General features: G+C 38.2%; 1 protein-coding gene across 2 annotated transcripts in view; it reads right to left on the bottom strand.

Annotated features, from left to right (window-relative positions):
* The window catches only part of CTNNA3 (catenin alpha 3), a 1,694,949-nt gene that overhangs the window by 826,069 nt on the left and 850,231 nt on the right, over positions 1 to 18,649 (bottom strand). For both annotated transcript variants that reach the window (XM_017348752.4, XM_070057731.2), the window contains exons 8-9: positions 13,037 to 13,117; positions 5,209 to 5,361 (exon numbers count right to left, since the gene is read on the bottom strand). In XM_017348752.4, coding sequence (XP_017204241.3) covers positions 5,209 to 5,361; positions 13,037 to 13,117 — 234 coding nt within the window. The remainder of the gene's footprint in view (positions 1 to 5,208; positions 5,362 to 13,036; positions 13,118 to 18,649) is intronic.

Consider the following 18,649-nt stretch of genomic DNA (forward strand, 5'->3'; position numbering starts at 1 on the left):
TTTTGAAACACATGTAACATAGTGTGCAGAAAGTATACTTAAAAAATGTTTTCATTTTATCTGTGTCTACATCTCTTAGGTTCTAGAAGTCTCTCAGTTAAATAAAAAAAGGATCACAGAATTTTAGAAACTGGGAATGATCTGAACTATTATCCTGCGTAAACTTAATTTTTTAAAAAGGTTTATCTTATTTAGTTGAAAGACAGAGTTACGGTAGGCGGGGTGGAGAGAGAGAGAGAGAGAGAGAGAGAGAGAGAACTTCTATCATGGATTCACTCCCCAAATGGCCACAAGGACTAGGGCTGGTCCAGGTTGAAGCCAGGAGCCAGGAGCTTCCTCTGGGTCTCCCACAGGTGCAGGGGTCTCATGATTTCTTCTGCTTTCCCAGGTGCTTTGGCAGAGAACAGGACCAGAAGTGGAGCAGCCAGGATTCTACCTGGCATCCGTATGGGATGCTGGGGTTGCAGGTGGCAGCTTAACCTGCTAGCCACAACTGTGGCCCTGTGTAAGCTGAACTTTACAGATAAAGCAAATGAAGCCCTAAGAAGACAGTGACCGAAAATACTTTGGTATTCCATCTATTGAATGTTTCCTTACTTTTGGGTCTGGGCAGGCTATTACTGCTCTGCCTAACAGAATACAATGGAATCTGCCAATTTCTGGGCCCAAACCTTAAGAGAAGAGGTAGCTTCTATTTTTTTCTCTTGCTTGTTCTTTGGACTTCTCATTTCAGAATCCAAATACCACACTGTGTGAGGCTGTTGCCACAGAGAAAGGCCATGTATAGTGCTCCATATAGCTAATTCCCTGCCTCACAGTTCACATGCACTTTTGAGTAATGTGAATGTGTCATCTTATATGTCCAGTCCAGTGTGGGCAGCCCTTTAACAGGCTCTATGCCCAGCCCAATATCCAACAATAATTGCATGAGGAATTACAAGTAAGAATTGCTCAGTTCTGCCCAATCTACTCATAGATTAGTGTGAGATAATAATAGTTATTTTAGGCCACTAAGTTTTGGAATGGTTTGTCACATAGTAAAAGGTTACTGGAACTGAAGTTTGGAACATAAACCAAAGTTTTTAAGTAATCCTACAGAGAGAACCAAACCTCTTATCTGTCACTCTAAAACTGGCATAATTTCATTATAATTAGTTAGGGAATATACACAATTATATTAAGACCTATTCTTTATCTCCTTTCAATATTCACATGAAAGTGAGTTTTCAAAAAAAAATCTGTGAACATTTTAAATAAATTCTTAGAGCTCAGTGCATGTAATAGTAAGTTATCATTTGGTTAAAAAATTAAGGCAATATTCCCAAGTGTTTTTTTTTAATTATTTTCATTTTTGTTTATTTAAAAAACAGAGAGATAGAGACAGATAGAGGGAGATCCATCTGCTAGTTCACTCCCCAAATTTCCACAACAGGAAGGACTAGCCAGGCCAAAGCTAGGAGCCTGAAACTCAATCTGGATCTCCCATGTGGATGACAGCGACCCAACTAGTTGAGCATTACCTGCTTCCTACAAGGGTGTTCATTAACAGAAAACTGGAATCGTAAGTGGAGCTGGGACTCAAACCCAAGTACTCTGATATGGGATACAGAAGTCCCCAAACACTGTCTTTTTTTTTTTTTTTAAGATTTTATTTATTATTTGAAAGGCACAGTTACAGAGAGAGAGAGAGAGAGAGAGAGAGAGAGAAAGAGAAAGGGAGAAAGAGGTCTTCTCTCTACTGGTTCACTCCTCAAATGATCACAATGGCCAACGGCTGGGGCTGGGCCTGGGCCAGGCTGAAGTCAGGAGCCTGGAATTCCACTGAGATCTCCCATGTGGATGGCAGGGGCCAAAGCACTGGGGCCATCTTCCACTGCTTGCCCAAGCACATTAGCAGGGAGCTGGGTCAGAACTGGAATATCTGGGGCTCAAACTAGTGCCCATGCAGGATGTTGTTATTGCAGGTAGCAGCTTATCCCACTGTGCCACAAAACCACACCCCACCCAAAGCATTGTCTTAATCCCTGTGCCAATTGCCTTTCCCTTCCCAACCATTCTTGAAGGTAGTACCTTAGATATGTGTTATGAAAGAAAAACTTCTTTAAACTGACTTGAGGGAAATGCTGGCTTAAAGTAATTTAAAGATATCTCATTTCTCAGTATTTTTAAAGAATACAAAATCTCTAAAGGAAGCTATCCAGAGAACTTTTTTCCTAAAATGGCTTAACCAAAGTATCTTTCTCCAATGAGCACATCATGAGATTTATGTTTCATAGAAAGACAAATTGAGAAATATGAATATAGATGCATTTTTTTCAGCAGAAAACAAGTTTTACTTTCAGAGCATTTCACCAGAAGAGATGTTTTCACAATTTTGTGAGATTTCAGCTGAAAGAACACCTTTTTAGACAAGGTTTTCCATGACACTAAGGGACTATGTTGAATTGGGTGTGTTTAAAACTTATTCCCTCTGCTTTGACCTCTTACATCTAAAAAAAGAAATTGTTTACTTTCATTTCATTTGGAATACAGAGAGACAGAGACATAGATGGAGAGAGATATTTTATGTGTTGGTTCACTCCCCAAATGCCTGTAACACCCAGGGCTGGGCCAGCTGAAGCCAGGAAGCCTGGATGTCAATCTGGGTGTCCCACCTGGCAGGCGGGGGCCCAAGTACTCCAGCCATCCTCGGCTGCCTCCAGAATGCGTATTAGCAGGCACCGGGATCAGAACAAAAGAAGCTACAACTTGAACAGAGCACTCCAATATGGGATGGAGATGTCCCAAGTGAGGACTTAAATCCAGTGCCACATGCCCATCCCTGCCTTCTTACTTTTAGCATTCTCTTGTGAATATACTGAACAAATATTTGAGGAATGGGTACACAAAGGAATACATCAACTAGCTAAATGATACATAATTAATAATTGAATTAATCAATTAAAAAAACTATAAACCTGGAAATCAGCTCCAACTCTAGTCTGGTTTAGCTTTTATACCTTTATTTTCATGTAAGGCAAGTTGAAATTGTCCTACTTCAAAGAATTCTTGAGATTTCAAAGGAGATTTCAAAGTTGGGAATGAGAGAGTTTTAGTCCAAAATGTATTCACTCACTCCTTCCATTTTCTGGTTATGGAGACTGGGATGCAGAGAGTTTAAAAGACAAATGCTAGCTACATTGGAAAACTCCTTCCTGGTGGATTCACATTACATATGCTAGGCAAGTCCTCTTTTTAGTAGATGTTCTGTCAAACACTACGACACTAATTCAGGTGGTGATTATTTCTCACTCACAAGGTTTACAATCAATTTGGGACACAGGGAACATTTCAACAGAGTTTATGGCAGGAATAGGGAGATGCAGCAGTCAAAACATGTAATAAACCGTATGGCATGGACACTGTGACATTTAATTTTTCGGTGTCAACTTGACTGGATTAAGGAATACAGAAATACCTGAAAAAGCATTATGTTAGACATTTGTGTGAGGGTGTTTCCAAATTATATTAGGATGTGGGTCTGGGTAGACTAAGCAAGAAGCCTTGGAATTAATGTAGGCTAGCACCATCAACTTGCGGCAGGTCTGGAGAGACTAAACAAAGAACAGGAATTGGCCTCTCCCTCAAAGCCAAGACATGCTTGACTCCTGCCTTCATCATAATGCTGGCTTTTGTGGTGTTTTTTTTTTTTGTTTTTTTTTTTGTTTTTTTTTTTGTTTTTTTTGACAGGCAGAGTGGACAGTGAGAGAGAGAGACAGAGAGAAAGGTCTTCCTTTGATGTTGGTTCACCCTCCAATGGCCGCACTGCGGTCGGCGCACCGCGCTGATCTGATGGCAGGAGCCAGGTACTTCTCCTGGTCTCCCATGGGGTGCAGGGCCCAAGCACTTGGGCCATCCTCCACTGCACTCCCTGGCCACAGCAGAGAGCTGGCCTGGAAGAGGGGCAACCGGGACAGAATCCGATGCCCCGACCGGGACTAGAACCCAGTGTGCTGGCGCCGCAAGGCGGAGGATTAGCCCAGTGAGCCGCGGTGCCGGCATAATGCTGGCTTTTGGACTCCAGGATTTACACTAGTGGACCCCTTGCTGACACTCAATATATTAGCCTAGAAACAAGAGTTGTACCCTTGGTTTCCCTGGTTTTCAGGCCCTCAGACTTGGACTGAGCCACACTAGTAGCATCCCTGGGTGTCCAGCCTGCAGATGATGAGTTGCACACTTTCTTAGCTGCCATAATCATCCAAGTCAAGTATCCCAATTAAATCCCACATTCATAGACCTATTTGTGTATCCTACCAATTCATATCTCTAGAAAATCCTGATGAACACAGGCCCTGACATTCAGAATAGACATCAGTCACAAAACCTGGTGCAGTCATGCCAATGAGTACAAGGTGACTACCAGCTCTGGTATATAGATTATGGTAAATCGCATTTTCTCCTTCCTGCCACTGATTCCTGGCCTTGTGAGTGTTGCCTTGGTATTGTTCTAGAAGTTCTTTGTTCAGGCTCTTTATCATACTGTAGCTGTGTTACGGATGCTCATAATATAATAGCCTCCCAGGTCTCCTGGAAATCTCCTAGCACTTCATGGTTCCTCTAACAACACCACACTGTTCCCCAAATCACAGGGCATTCTGGTATCTCAAATTTCTAAACAGAGGGAATTATAGTTCTATCAAGTCCTTTATCCTTATTGGAATATGGAACAATCTACTACCCTTAATTATTCATGAATTCTACTCCCCCCATATATACATGTTTTTTGCTCCTGTTCAACAGTTGAACATGATATGAAAGGCTGAAGGAATACTATAGTTACTTACAGATGGTAGAGAAGCAGTAATACCAACAGACAGAATATTTGGTGTGTATAAGTTAGAATGAGAAGATATTTGTAAGGTTAAGACAGACTATGTACATTTAGTCAGTTCTTTTCTGTGGCCCTTGGTAAAACATGAATCTTAAACATGAAACATTATTGAGTATAGTTTCATAGCTCTTTCAAAATAGGTTGTTTCTTTTCCAAGCCAATGTCAGTTAGTTTATACTATTGGGCACATACTCCTTAGAATTACCTTGACCTAACTCTGCTACATTTGTAATATGTTGTCAAAAGATTTTATTTGAGTGTAATTCAACTGTAAATGGGGAATAGGAACCTCATTCTCTTGGATTTAAAGTACTTTAAAGATCTAGCATACTTACCTCTATAAGTCTGCTGGTGTGTTCATGAAATATCGCAGCATATTCTTTTATTTCCTTTTCCCGGCCATTTTTAGCAGCTTCAATGAGGACCAAAAGTGGGACTGTCGTATCCAAGAAGGAATCTGACACATGATCTATAATAGCCTTGCGCAGCTGAAGAGAAATGAAAAAATTCAGGGTTTTTTTTTCAATAAATAGTTTATTACTTTCTATTCTTATATGGTTATAAAATTCATGTTATATACATTTTAAATAATTCCTAAAATCATAATATTTAGGACTGTATATCAATATTCTTTCAAAAATTAAAACAAAATATTTAAGAAAAAAGCCATCTAGCAATATTTCCCTTGCCCTCAAAAGTCAATAATTTTTCTTAAATTGTACTTAGCCCAAAAGTCATATTATAAGTGGTAATGTTACATTTTTCTCAAGGAAATTGAAGTATTAGACTGTTTATGCATGTGTACAAACAGCAATGAACATCTTGTATTTTCATAATTATAAATTATAAAATGTTTCCACCTTGTTGGAGGAACTGATGATAAATTTTGATTAGCTAAATTGTAGACTTCATGGTAATTAAACCAAGTTAGATCACCGATTATGCCAGCTGATAACTGAGTAATAGAGCAAGAAGAATAATAAATGAGTTTGATGTCCAATTTTCCCCATTTGCATTAATTGTTCTTGCCCTCACACCTTAAATTATTAAACAACTCTAACATTCTGCTACAATGAGTTCCTCTAAATTAGATTACATGTAAGCTTATAAATGACAATTAGATAATTACTGTATTCAGCAGATATTTTCTGAGATTTAAAACTGCATTGGAAAATTAATTCATTGTATTTATTTAATATTGAGCTTTTAAAGATCACAATATCCTGAAATGTTTCACTAACAATATCAATGATTATGACTAGATCCAAAGCTTTTTGGATCAACCTCCTCATTTAGTTTAACAACCTTTATACAATAAAACTAAAAGATAAATAGCTATAAGAAAAATTATAATTTTTCTGCTATGAAAACTATATTTTGATGTATTTTTACACCAACAGACACTTAGCCTACTTTTACATTATGTAAGAATTACTAGTAATACATTTCCAATGAGCAGAATGATAGAGCTACATTGTAAAGAGCACTATTTTCCTATAATAATCATAGGATAATAAATACAATATGAACATAGGTATCTGGGAGAAAAATATCTTTGGCCAAGAACTTGGAAGAATTGCAAAATTTTACAGAGGCTGCAGGAAAAGCCCCAAGGAAGGATTCTGCTTAGCATGCAGGAAGGCAAATCACTAATGGTAACAAATTAATATTTACTGAACACTTATTAGGACAGAGTGTAGAGCCCTAAGAGACTTCAAGGCAAGTGGGAAACCTTTCGTGAATAAATACTGTGTTTTCTGCCCATAGGGAATAGACCAGGAATGTCAGGCAAGAGGTTACAAGTTAGGACATGAGCTGGGAATCGTATGTTGTAAGAGTTTCAGCTATGAGAAAGAAAAGTAGAAGGAATCACTCAGAGAAATAATTTTATGTTAAAAAAAACCTCATGTGAATGGAAGGGGAGAGGGAGTGGGAAAGGGGAGGGATGCGGGTGGGAGAGATGTTACGGGGAGGAAGCCATTGTAATCCATAAGCCGTACTTTGGAAATTTATATTCATTAAATAAAAGTTAAAAAAAAAAAACCTCTCATTTTTCTTCCATAACTAGGACACACAGAAGGAGGCTGAGAGATGATCTGCTCTAAGGGAAATGCCATTGAGAGCCTGAACATGGGAGGTGATTTAAGCCAAAGATATGGAAAGGGCCACACACAGGGAGGTGCACAGTGCAGTGCCCTAGAACAAAGTTTTAGGAAACATGTCATGGTAACCACTCAGAAGAGTCAGATCTAAAAAGACACTGAAACAATGGCCACTAAATAGGGGACAAATTACCAACCACAGAAGATAAACATTCAAGTAAACTTCTGCATCGATGTTCTCAAAATGTACTTAATTCCACCAGACAAAATAATAAAATCCACATCACAAACTTGTTGAACCATCTTTTCTGTATATGTGATTTCATTCAATCCAATAAATATATCTAAATATCATCCATCACCTTTCTACCAAAAGCAAAGTTTTGTGAGAAATGTCAGAATGGGAAACACATAGTCCCTTGTAATCTAGTGGAGAGATAAGAAGCATTAAATCTAATAATAAAGGAAAACCAGAATGTTGACAGAAAAAATATTTTCAGAAAAGAATAGAAGTCAAATACAGTGAGAGTTGTCTGTTTGGTTTGGGGTTACTGATGGCCTTAGTAAGAGCAGTATCAGTGGAAAATGGGAGCAGGAGTCCTATTGCTGTGGTTTTGACGAGTAAATGGGAAACGAGGAGACTGACAAGAAGTAAGACCTGGAATTAGCTACATTGATACGCACATTTAAGAAGGAATTTTTTTCATATAAAAGAGTTTGATAAAAGTTCCCATCTGCAACTTATAAAGCCAGATTGTCCTCTTGCACTTTTCAGAACAAACATATTGTGGACAGGTGTTTGGCCTAGCAGTCAACACCCAAATTCCACATTGGAGTGCCTGTGTTAACGTTTGGCTCCACTCCTGACTCCAGCTTTCTGCTGTTGCAGAACCTGGGAATCGGCAATGATGGCTTAAACGTAGGAGATGCTTCCACACACAAGGGAGACTTGGATTGAGTTTCCAGCTCCCAACTTCAATACTAGCTGGGGACCTTTGTGGACATCTGGGAAATGAATCAGAGGGCTGAAGTGTGTTTCTCTCTCTCTCTCTCTCTCTCTCTCTCTCTCTCTCTCTCCCTTTCTCTCAATTTCTCACTAAATCAATAGACTCGAGACAGATGGAGAATAACTTTCATCTCAAACTTTGAAAACTGCATGATCTTTTTGTCTGATGGCAGAAAGAAATGGACAGAAATCAGTGGTTTGTGTTAGACAAGAGTAAAACCTTTAAGAGAGCACACAGTCAGCAGGCATGGAGATATCTGTCATGCTCAAAGCCCCTTATCCCACACAAACAGCAAACAGCATAATTAATCCAATCATCCTACAATTTTCTCACCAGTTGCTATCTGATTTGTTGATTCTTGGTGCTTTGCCTGCACAGCTATATCTGTTTATGAACTATGTTAGAGGATTTTGATGTCTCACATCTCATCCTCCAAACCTGTCTCTGATTTCAGCTGTTTCTCTGGGGTACATTTCCATATCTTCTAATGATATCCCATGCTTCTCTCTCGTTCTGCCTCAGGTCCTGCTCCAGATCTCTGAGATTCATAGCCCAAGCAAAACAACCTGTAATTTTTGAAGCATCCACATCATTGAGGAAAACCCTTGATGAATGGGGATGAGGACAACTGGAAAAAATTTCTAGCCACTATCCATTAGTCATGCGATCCTGGGAAACATTGTCAATTCACATGGATCCTAAAGTTCCTGTAGTCTGTATCAGAAATCACAATAACACCCTTCTCTCTCTCCTTGCCTCATTTTTCCCATTGTTTTCTTTTTTACTTGCTTCTTGCAATCTCTCCCCAAATAAACTATCTGCACCAAGGCCCTAGTCTTGGACCCCGCTTTCAGGGAATTCAATCTAAAAGACTCATTTCATCTGGTGTTAATGTTATTTGTTCATGCACCAAGCAATAGACCTCAACAACTAACATAAACTGCTTATTGAGGATAACACTCTGCCACTTCTGCTTTGTGCTTTGTATTATGCTGACAGTGAGAAAGGAAATATGAGATAGGACTGGAAATACAGATACGCATGAGCTATGGAAGGGGTAGAATGTTATGCTAAGCTATTTTATTTATAATTCTGACGTATTCATATGAGAAATTGTTTTACATTACATTGCACAGTCATCTATATCTACATTTATGCCACTACTTATTTATTTCCATTGTACTTTCCTGTCTGATGGCATAGAGTTTTCCTTTCAATTAGGTAAAAAAAAAAAAAAGTAGGGGGAAAGTTTAAAGAAGAATGCAATATGCCAATGTAGAAATCGAAGACACAGCACTAAAAATTTGAGTTAGTGGGAGGCCCAGAGGAGTTAGAAATATGTATTTTCAATAAATACCTTTTTGTGGCCAGGCATGAAAGATGTCAGAACAAAACCAAACTGAGGGGCTTTCCATCTTTTCTCACTACAGTTTAATAAAAGGTTTGGAAATATCAATTTTTCTATTTCCCACTGATATAAGTGGCTTGGGATCTCAAATAGAATAATATATTTCCCTACGATTGAAACCCAAAAGTGAAAACTACAAAAAAAATCCCCCACCACCAACACAAATAAAGTAACAGAAAGAATGAAATTTTAAGTGAGAGGAGGAATAGAAAGAGGAGAGAGTATCTTAGAAAAGCATCCTCAGAGAACTTTTAAAACTTATATTTGTGCATACCAATGCCATTCTAATTTTAAGTCAAATAGCGAAGTATGCTTTTCAGTGCTCAGTTGACTAACAAGAACTGAATCAGCTAATATTTCAGTATACATATTCTCTGTCAATTTAGTAGAACTTACACTTACAGATACTTCATATTATTCGATGATAAGGAAAATAACTAGGAGGAATAAGAGCTTATACATTTTTCTTAGTGTTACACTGGTAGAACCAGGAATGAAAATAAGAAAGATCTAGCAACTCAGCAACATATCATATTTTTGTTTTGCTTATTTTTAACAGAATTACGTGTTTGACACCCTTACTTCGGCATTTACTAAATATCAAACAATTTTTCTTAATATGCAGAAATAAAAATTTTAACCTCCCTTTATGAAACTCAATGTGTATTTCAGTATGTATAATATAAGAATATATTTGATTGCTTTCATTTTTTAATGAAATAGTAGATGCTTAAAAATCTAGAAGATGGGCTGACAGTGTAACAAGATGGGTAAAGCTGTGGCCTGAAGTGCTGGCACCCCATCTGGGTGACAGTCCAAGTCTTGGCCACTCCACTTCTGATCCAGCCCTCTGCTATGGCCTGAGAAAGCAGTAGGAGTTGGCCCTAAGCCCTTGGGCCCCTGCACCCATGTGGGAGACCCAGAAGAAGCTCCTGGCTCCTGTTTTCGGATCAGTGCAGCTCTGGCCATTGAGTCCATCTGCAGTGTGAACCAGAGGATGGAAGACCTCTCTGTCTCTCTCTCCGCCTCTGCCTCTCTGTAACTCTGACTTTCAAATAAATGAATAAATAGGGGACCTGCACTGTGGTGCAGTGGGCTAAAGCCCTGGCCTGAAGCGACAGCATCCCATATGGGTGCCGGTTCTAGTCCCAGCTGCTCCTCTTCCCATCCAGCTCCCTGCTATGGCCTGGGAAAGCAATGGAGGATGGCTCAAGTCCTTGGGCCCCTGTACTCAAGGGAGACCCAGAAGAAACTCCTGGCTTCAGATCAGTGCAGCTCTGTTCGTTGCAGCCATCTGGGTTGTGAACCAGCAGATGGAAGACCTCTCTCTCTATCTCTACCTCTCTCTGTAACTCTGTCTTTCAAATAAATGAAATAAATCTTTAAAACAAACAAATAAATAAATAAATCTTAAAAAAAAAAAAACTAGATGATTACACAGTACATTGTCAGAGGGGATAGAATAAGTCCCCAAACACATAGCCCTGAGTCAGCTCCAGTCACCATTTGACAGTACTGGGGAAATCACAGGTGAAAATAACATAAAAATCGCCTTGCCAACTCCCAGCCAAGCCATGGTATCATGAGATGGAATAATGGTTGTTGTTTTTCACAGTTCTTGGTTAAAAATTAATAGAAAAACAAAAAAATGAAGAGGTTAACCTGTGAAACCTCATGGGATATTCATACCTGCAGAAGACAGCCGTTCTCTACAAAGTGGAAATGTTTTCTGTGATGAAAATATTAGCAATCTATAATGGTATTTCTGTATCCCACTAATGATAATGAGTTGGAAACACAAGTAGCATTGCAAGATAAAACATAGGTTGTATGTTAAACGTTTGTTTCCAATAAACACAGCTATTTTAAAAAATTTATAAGTAATATTCAGGGCATAATTATATTAATGTATATTTGAAATTTAACTGGGCATCTCATGCTTTTGTTTGCTAAATCTGATAATTTGACTCATGAGGAACTGCTTTTTCTTAACTTTAATTAGAAAAAAATAATCACTGCAAGAACTCCGGCAGTATTAATGTTGAATGCTAGTAACACAGAACCTTGTTGATGGTAGGAGGAACACATGAGGCAGAAATCCTGGAGTAGCTCAAGAATATGCCTGTGGATCTGAGTTCTAGGTCTTAGGGTAAGTTCTGACTCAAGGCTCTTTTCCCTTTAGCACTCTGGCCAGCTTTCTCATCTGCAAGGTAAGACAAGTTATTTGAAATTTCTTCCATCTCCTACATCCTGTGATTCCAAATTCCTTTGGTAGAAATCAAATTCATATTAAGGTCATAAAGTTGAGAAACTGGGATTTTCACAGCTTGTACCTTGAGTTTTTTTTTTTTTTTTACAGCTAATATTAAAAGGCTAGTGATTCCTATTTATGCCACTTATAAATCTACTACTGAATTAAAAGCTTGCTCAGTCATTTTACTAAATCTTCCCATTAAACTACAATAATATCTTGTACTAAAGCTTTTGTTTGAGAAGCTTATTGCTGCTCTTTTATGAGTTCATGGTGGCCAAGTTAAAGTTATACATAAGAAATGTGGTTATTCAATAGTGGAAAGGAATTAAAAGCAAAAGTCTTTGAAAATAGCTAAGTCTTCATATTTCTGGAAAAAAAATTAACTTGTGACCTAATACTGGATGACTTCTAAATCACTTCATAAAACCCTTTATAATTTTATATTCTTGATGACCTGAGGTTTAAATGCATCCTGAATTTAAACAGACACTTATTTTTATAAAAATCATTGAAAAGAAATTCTAAATTATTAGGTTCTCTTAATTGTTAGCTGCTTTCTATAAGCATTGGTATAACTTAGTTTTTCATGTAACAGAATAAATTCCTCAACATTCCTTAAAAATAGAACTCTGTTCTAGGTACAGATATGCATCCATTTAATCCTCATAGCTCTATTATATAATATTAATTCCATTTTACATGTTCAAAGAATCCCAGAGAGATGAAATTCCAGCCCAGGATCTCTTAACTGTTTAGGACATAGCCCAGGATTTGGATGTAACTCTGCCAGATATTTGGCACTCTTTCTTTCTTTCTTTCTTTCTTTCTTTCTTTCTTTCTTTCTTTCTTTCTTTCTTTCTTTCTTTCTTTCTTTTAAATATTTATTTATTTATTTGAAAGGCAGAGCCACAGAAAGGCAGAGGCAGAGAGAGAGAAAGAGAAAGAGAGAGAGAGGTCTTCCATTCACTGGTTTACTTCCAAAATGGCTGCAGCCAGAGCTGCACGCATCTGAAGCCAAGAGCCAGGAGTTACTTCCAGGTCTCCCACGTGGGTGCAGGGGCCCAAGGACTTGGGCCATATTCCACTGCTTTTCCAGGGCATAGCCAAGAGCTGGATTGGAAGTGGAACAGTCGGGACTTGAACTGGGGTCCATAAAGAAAGCCGGTATTGCAGGTGGCAGCTTTACCTGCTCTGCCACAGTGCCAGCCCCACTTTCTACTACTATTATTTTTGCCACCAACATGTTTGAAGTACCTAAGTATGCAAAGTGTATATATTACTCTTGTTTGCTGTTCTAAACTTATTTTCTATGAGTAAAACAACAAATACCCCAGCCATGGGTAAAACTTTCATTTTGCACGTTTGTGTCTTCTTTTCTCCCTCTTTCTTTACCTGTCTGCGAAGGTCCCTTGTCTTCTTGCACATGTTGTCTATAGCAACATTCAGGGTATTACTTCTTTCCTTTCTTCCAGTCTGCAGGGAAGAAAAAACAATGACATAAGCAATGGTCTCAAATTACTCTTTATCACTTAGCAATTTACTTTCTAAATTTCCTGAAAATAACAGCTTGGAAATTTAAGAATAGGTTTCAAAATGGTTATGTTATTGCATATGATTCATGAACATCTCACTAAAGAGTAAGTAGAATGGTGATTAAAGTTCACATTATTTTCTTCTCCAGGCTTCTTCAATATTTCTGATATAGGGTTGGGTTAGATTCAATGTGGCAGTAGGCACAGCATTATCCCCATGAAAATCTGATCTTCTTTCTTAACAAGTCAACTCTTTAACTGCTAAGCATGCAATTAGCTTAAAAGCATTAGATGCCCAATTTGTCAACTTCTGTGGGAGTTTCTGAAGTCATTTTCATAGAGTATTGTGTAAGTTATGCAAAGCCATATTTGAGTTTGCTAAACACTAAATAAAATATGCAGTGCAAATTCATACAATTCGCAAAAGTTGACCACAATTTTAGCTGACAATATTCCAAGAACAAATTGTTTTAAGTAAGAACTGGATGCTGTTTTTGGCTCTTTAAGATAATTTGTGCAATACCTTTTCATTCTTTGAGCAGAACAATTTGCTCTACTATATCCTTAACCTAATCAAATGCTGTTAACATATAGAGTCACCTCAGTTGGTATTTTCTACATTTTTTTATGGAAGACAATTGGATTGAATATACTCATACTTTTCCAGTGATATATATAAGACTGTTAAAATCATTATGTGATTCACCTGTAGGAAAATTGCTGCTATTTTATTTAATAAACGGAAAAGGGCTCAATGAGATCTTGAAAACCAGGAAGGCAGGTTTATTTTATTTTTTAAAAGATTTATTTATTTATTTGAAAGTCAGAGTTACACAGAGAGATGGAGAGGTGGAGAGAGGAGAGAGAGAGGTCTTCCATCCATTGATTCACTCCCCAATTGGCCACAACAACCAGAGCTTCGCCAATCCGAAGCCAGGAGCCAGGAGCTTCTTCCGGGTCTACCACACAGGTGCAGGGGCCCAACACTTGGGCCGTCTTCTACTGCTTTCCCAGGCCATAGCAGAGAGCTGGATAGGAAGAATTGCACCCAGGACTAGAACTGGCGCCCATATGGGATGCTGGCGCTTCAGGCCAGCACGTTAACCTGCTGTGCCACAGAGCCTGCCCCAGGAAAGGAAGCTTAAACAGCTGAACACTGAGGTAGTTTACAGCATGGACTCCATGAAAAAGGAAACTGAGTCAATGTATAGATCATTAGGTAGTAGGTCAGACACTATTCCCAACAACTAACCTCAAGCTAAGATCCATACCTTCAAGTGAAAAACCTCCTTAAGAATTTGAGTCATCTACTTACACAAAGTGTAAACTACATTTTTAGTTTTTCCTCCTTCCACATTTATGGTAGCAACATACCTATAATTTTCTATCTCTTCCCCTAAGTTCTTACATAAAATGTACCTTTGACATAAGGGAACATCTCCCACGGCTCCAGTTGTGCAATCGGTTAGTGTGAGGTACTTTTAGGATAGCATCTCCCAAAACAAATAAAATCCGACCTATTCCTCAATGGTTTCTACCAAAAATTCCTCCAACAAATCTACTCAAAAACAAATTCGCACCTCTCCTTGTTCCAATGCATTTTGAACACTTCTCAGTATACTTGTTCTGTGCATGCTGAACACAATTAATGTTTTATTTGATCTTGATATTGGTAAATATATCTGGAGTGTTTCTCTGATAGCAACTTACATTGGAATTATTGAACAGAGTTTATTAGTGTGTAAATGCATAACTTGATTCAAAGTACAACATAGGTGTATTAGGGCCCTACTATTTGCCAGGAGGGTGTCATAATATAGACTCTGGAGATTTTAGCATTTAGCCCTCAAGGTATAGCTAAAGTCCTCTGTTAGCTAAAGTTGTTGACTATCACCTAAAACTCAAAAAGGCCTAGATTTTTTTCAGCAGTAGCATTATTGACATTTAAGGTAAAAAGTGATCAGCTTTTGAGATCATCCTATGAACTGCAAGATGCTTGGCATCGGTGGAACTATTTGTTCTAAATTCCAGTATCAGCTCTTAGAAATGATGACAAGCAAAAATTGGCACCATGGATTTCCAGTTGTTTCCTATGTGAAGACAAAAGCACCACTAATAACTTTAGCACATTTTATTTTAAAGAGATTGTGGAATGTGTATCCGATGAAAATTGTGCCTAGAGAGCAAAGAGGGGAGAAAAGGGTGGAAGGAGTGGGAGATCATTGGATTAGGTCATTCCCTTGAGCACAAATTAAATTCTGGATATCAGAGAAATGGTGGTGATTATTCAGACAAAAGTTGTGGCCATCACCACAGTTCCTACACAGTGTTCTCCAAACTAGCAGTGGAAAAATGCAGAGTTAACTCAGGGCCACATACAGCAATGGTATAAGCAGATACAGATGAGCTTTGAGTTCTCCGTTTCTCCTAAAGAGCCTAGCATTTGTTTTCTGGTTTCTTGTACTGTTACCTCTTGTTTATCTCTTTCCACTTCATGAAAGCAGAGATAGTTCACAAGAAGCAAGAGTGGGGCAGATAAAGAAATCAAATGCATACACACTACACACACACACACACACACACACACATGCACTATCAAAAATAATATGAGACTCCTGTTGTCTTGGCTATAAAAACTATTTTCTGTAGCGTCATTCATCAGAACAAGTAAAAGATGTCAACCTTCTCAGAACTAGCAACAGAAGCATACAAAAGTTTAATAAAGGATGACAGGAAGTGACAGCATGAAGAGATTCAATAAGGACTACAAAGATGATTTCCTAATTTCTACCAGAACTTAACCTTAGTTTGAAATGCTGCTTTGGGTCAAAGACATTTTGTTCTTTAGGTGATAATCAGGCCCATTATTAGACAAAGTACAAAATCCTTCCTTCTTTTTCCCCTGCAGGCCCCCACCCCCAAATACCATCCCCTCTCCTTTCATCTCCAACCTTTTATTGAACCTATGCTGTATTTATCTTGATTTATTTTACTTCAGTCAAGCCATTTTATGCCTCTTTGTACTTTTTGCATGGCATAAAAATAAATAAAGCAAGGAGAAATAGTCCCATCTTTTTAAAGGCCCTCATTCCTTCTTTTTTTTTTTTTCCCCAAGCCTGAACAAATCATCAAGCAAGGAGCTAGGACTGAAGGTGAATTGTGTGTGCTATTATAAAGGATAGAAAGGGAAGGATATTAAAACACAACCACAGATAACAGGCAGAATCTGCCTCTATCCCAAGTGCTAAGAAAAGAGGATGATTCTTTTAAAGGAATCCTTACTAGGAAACATCATTAAGTCAGCACAACCCTGCTAATGGAAAAGGGACCACTTACACTGGAGTGGCGAGAAAAGGACACCAACAAAACACGGCACGGAGCAGCACTGGACAGGGGAAGCAAGCAAGTAAACTGCCACAAAGGATGTTAATTGAAAAGAACAGCTCTCAGCATGAACTTCATTCAGTGAAATTTCATTAAAACTATCACTTCATTTTATATATACCCTTCCAATGTGATCAAGGCTCACATCTCTATCATCTCAACTATGAGTCTGCCCAGTAATTCCACCTCACCATTGCTCCTATGTAACTAACTGCAGTTAATTGCACTCTCTCAGTGATTCCTTTAAAGCTGCTTACACATTTGGAAAAAGTCTGTTTATAAATAAACTGTCCTTGAATTATCCTACTCGAGTGCTCCATCTGTTTTCTTTTGGGACCCTCCTGGGAAGAACTTTGTGACATTGTGTTGTCCAATATGGTGGCCAATAGTCACAAGTGGCTATTAAATTTAAGAATGTATTAATTAAAATAAATGACATTAGTGTTCAGTTCCTTAGTTCATTTTAAAGCACTCAATAGCCACATGTGCCTAGCGGCTACTGTATTGTATCACAAATATCAAAAATGGCCACTGCTGCAGAAAGATCTATAGGACAGCATATATTTATTGATTATTCAAATATATGAGTTTCTATTTTTATGCAAGTAATTTTCAATCAGATTAAAATAAAACAGTGAGCAGTAAACGAACAAAACAAAAAAGCTCAGCCCTTTGGGTGCTTATTCTCTATTACAGAAACTTGATGTCTGTGTTCTAAAACCCTTCATTAATCGCTTCTGCTGATGAAATTAGGAACAAATCCTTATTTAATATGTGCAAGACCTCACGTGATCTGCTCTCACATTTACCTTTCAATCACTAATGAGATACTTTAATGGGCTCTTTGTACTCTATGCCGATCACAACTCAGCAATTGTGCCTGTAGAAAACCCCTTTTAATTTCTTGCCCCCTACTTTTGATTGTGGGTATCTTTGAGGATGCAAGCCAATTATTAAAATTTACATAGAGCCTTTGTTGACCTTCTCAGTTATAAGTAATCACTCTCTTCCATGATATTTTCTTATATTTTTATACTTCCTTTTCCAAATCTGGTATAATAAACAGCTCAATAAATATTTATTATCTACTACAGGCCATGAACTATATGAAGGAACAATGATATGTTAGACCTAGTGCTTCTCCATGAGGGACGCACGTTCAGTGCTGGAAACAGATGCAAACACAATACTCAATGGAGTTAGCTAGAGCGGCACGTGAATTGATGAGATCAGCACTTACTTTTGAGATGAAGGAGGGTCCCTGAGAAGGAAATAATTGAATATTAAAAGAGGAGGAAAATGTCCACTCAGGGAGACACAGATATCATGAGCAAAGGCAAAGGTCCTTAAAGAGTGTTTGGTAGCCAACATAAAAGCTGTGAGGGGAGGCTTGATGCTGGAGGTTTTTGCAACACTAAGAACTGGGGTTGACAGTATAAACAATTGGGAATCACTGCATTCAGGCAGGTGACTAATAGAGAAAGCCACTCATGTTAAACTGGCTTTAATGTCTATACAATGAATTCAAGGAGATCAAGAACAGAAATAACCAGTAAGATAGTCACAGCAATAATCCACAAGAGAAATAAAAAGTGTAAAAATAGTGCAGTGGTAGTCAAGAAAGAGAAAAATGACAGACTTAATATTCTGTATAGAAAACTGGGTAAGATAATGAGTGGCAGACACTGGCAAGTGAAGGAAATGGAACAATCTATGATGGTGTCCGGGTTTCCAGCACTGATGACTGACTGGATGATGGTGCTATCAACTGAAAATATCATTTCAAAGGGAAAGCCAAGTCAGCACAAGAATGATGATTTCAGTTTGGGAATTGTTAAAGGCCTTATATAGAGTTCACTTGATTTGTATGTGTCCTATGGTTAATTGATTACCCTTATGCATTATCTCACTATACTGTACATCCCTTGAGGGAAAGAGAAATCTCTTACACATGTTTTGTCGCACACAGCAACTAGCACAGTGCTTTGCATGCAGTAGGAGCTAAAAAAATTGCTTGTTGAATAAATGGAGAAATGAAAGACTAGATAAGACTTAGGCAAATCTCATTTCTGGGCCTTAATTCCCAAAC

Source organism: Oryctolagus cuniculus, chromosome 15 (assembly GCF_051225735.1).
Source record: "Oryctolagus cuniculus isolate XC-2025 breed Fujian yellow rabbit chromosome 15, ASM5122573v1, whole genome shotgun sequence".
NCBI classification, from domain to species: Eukaryota; Metazoa; Chordata; class Mammalia; order Lagomorpha; family Leporidae; genus Oryctolagus; species Oryctolagus cuniculus.